The sequence below is a fragment of the Andrographis paniculata genome, unplaced genomic scaffold (assembly GCF_009805555.1).
Source record: "Andrographis paniculata isolate CXL003 unplaced genomic scaffold, ASM980555v1 Contig61END, whole genome shotgun sequence".
NCBI lineage: Eukaryota > Viridiplantae > Streptophyta > Magnoliopsida > Lamiales > Acanthaceae > Andrographis > Andrographis paniculata.
In genome coordinates this window covers 3,053,000-3,054,463 of record NW_026137597.1, presented here as the reverse complement: position 1 = coordinate 3,054,463, position 1,464 = coordinate 3,053,000, and the positions used below count along the sequence as shown (strand labels likewise).

Here is a 1,464-nt window from a genome sequence, read left to right as displayed (position 1 = left end):
TCATCCATGAGCCCATAAGGATCCAAACAATTGTTTGACTGTCATTGTTGACGTATCGTTGCCTTCCTCAATAGCTGCCACAATATGCTCAAACCTAGATGTTAAGGTTCTTAGAATTTTCTCCACCTTATTTTGCTCTGTAAGAGTTTCTCCATTTGTCTTCATATTATTTGTCATGGACTGAACTCGAGCAACGTAGGCTTTGATTGTTTCCGAAGGCTCCATTTGCAAGAGTTTATATTTCCGCCTTAATGTTTGAAGTCGTATCCGCTTGACTCTGTCATCGCCTTTGTATGTTGTCAATAAGATGTTCCAAGCCTCATGTGCCGAGCTTGCTCCCTCTATCTGCTCAAATGTGTCGTCTCTCATCCCTTGGTGGATGATAAACAATGCCTTCTTGTCTTTCTTCTTCAACTCGGCATGGGCGGTTCTTTGCGCAGTGGTAGCATCAGCAGTTAGCGCCTGGATTCCATTTTCAATAGTATCAAGCAGATCTTGATAATCAAATAGAACCTTCATTTGAGTACTCCACCTGTTGTAATTCTTTCCTTCCAAAATTGGAACAAATAATTGAGTTGAGCTGTTCATGGTTGAACACCGGCTCTGATACCATGTGTTGTAATTAAAATTTAGGAGAAAGTATATAGATTGATCGACAAAGGCTGGGAGAAAAAAATAATTCACTAACATACTTCAAGAATAATATGATACAATATATAGAATAGAAGACTCAACTAAAATCTACAAAATCAGGAATATACCTGATCACTACTTCACTACCAGTAAAGTCACTAAAATAGCAGTAGACTTATTCAAAGTAGACTTATTCAAAATCATAATTATCTATCAACAGAAAATAATTCGAATATGATAAATAAATTATTTTTCATTTTTTATTTTACTATTTAGTTTTTATAGTTTTCTTTAAAAATATATTATTATAATCTCATGAATGTTATATTAAAATAATTATTCAAAAAAAAATATATATCACTGACTAAATACAAAATTATTTTTTGACAAATTCCCAATTCAATAGAACTTTTTCTTATTTGATTTATCATTTTCTCATAAATTATTCATCCTCTAATTTTTCATTTGGTACACATCCTACGCTCTATATTATTTATCCAGATTGTTGTAATTTCTTTTTATATATTTTTAAGTGGATTTTCTATTTTACTAAATAAAAAAAAATTAACTCTAATTTTCTATTGATTTTTTAATTTTTAAAAAAATTTTGTTTTACCATCATTTTCTTACAATTGTATTATTTATACAAAAAGCTATTTTTAATCAACTCGCATATAACACATATTTAAACATTAAAATACTTAAATAATTATTTTAATTGAAAAAACTTCAATTCAAAATAAAATTTTAAAAACAGATGGAAGCTAAATTAAAGTTAAAATTAAAATTCCAAAAAACAAATGAAAGCTAAATGATGAATAAAGCGATCAA

General features: G+C 29.0%; 1 protein-coding gene across 1 annotated transcript; it reads right to left on the bottom strand.

The window, feature by feature from the left end:
• LOC127260332 (uncharacterized) lies at positions 1-588 on the bottom strand. The gene has a single exon (XM_051288046.1). It carries the CDS (start codon positions 586-588, stop codon positions 1-3), a length of 588 nt encoding a protein of 195 aa, XP_051144003.1.
• Positions 589-1,464: the final 876 nt, after the last annotated feature.

Coding starts and splice junctions, on each gene's coding strand:
- LOC127260332 (XM_051288046.1), bottom strand. CDS start 588: ATGAACAGCTCAACTCAATTATTTGTTCCAATTTTGGAAGGAAAGAAT.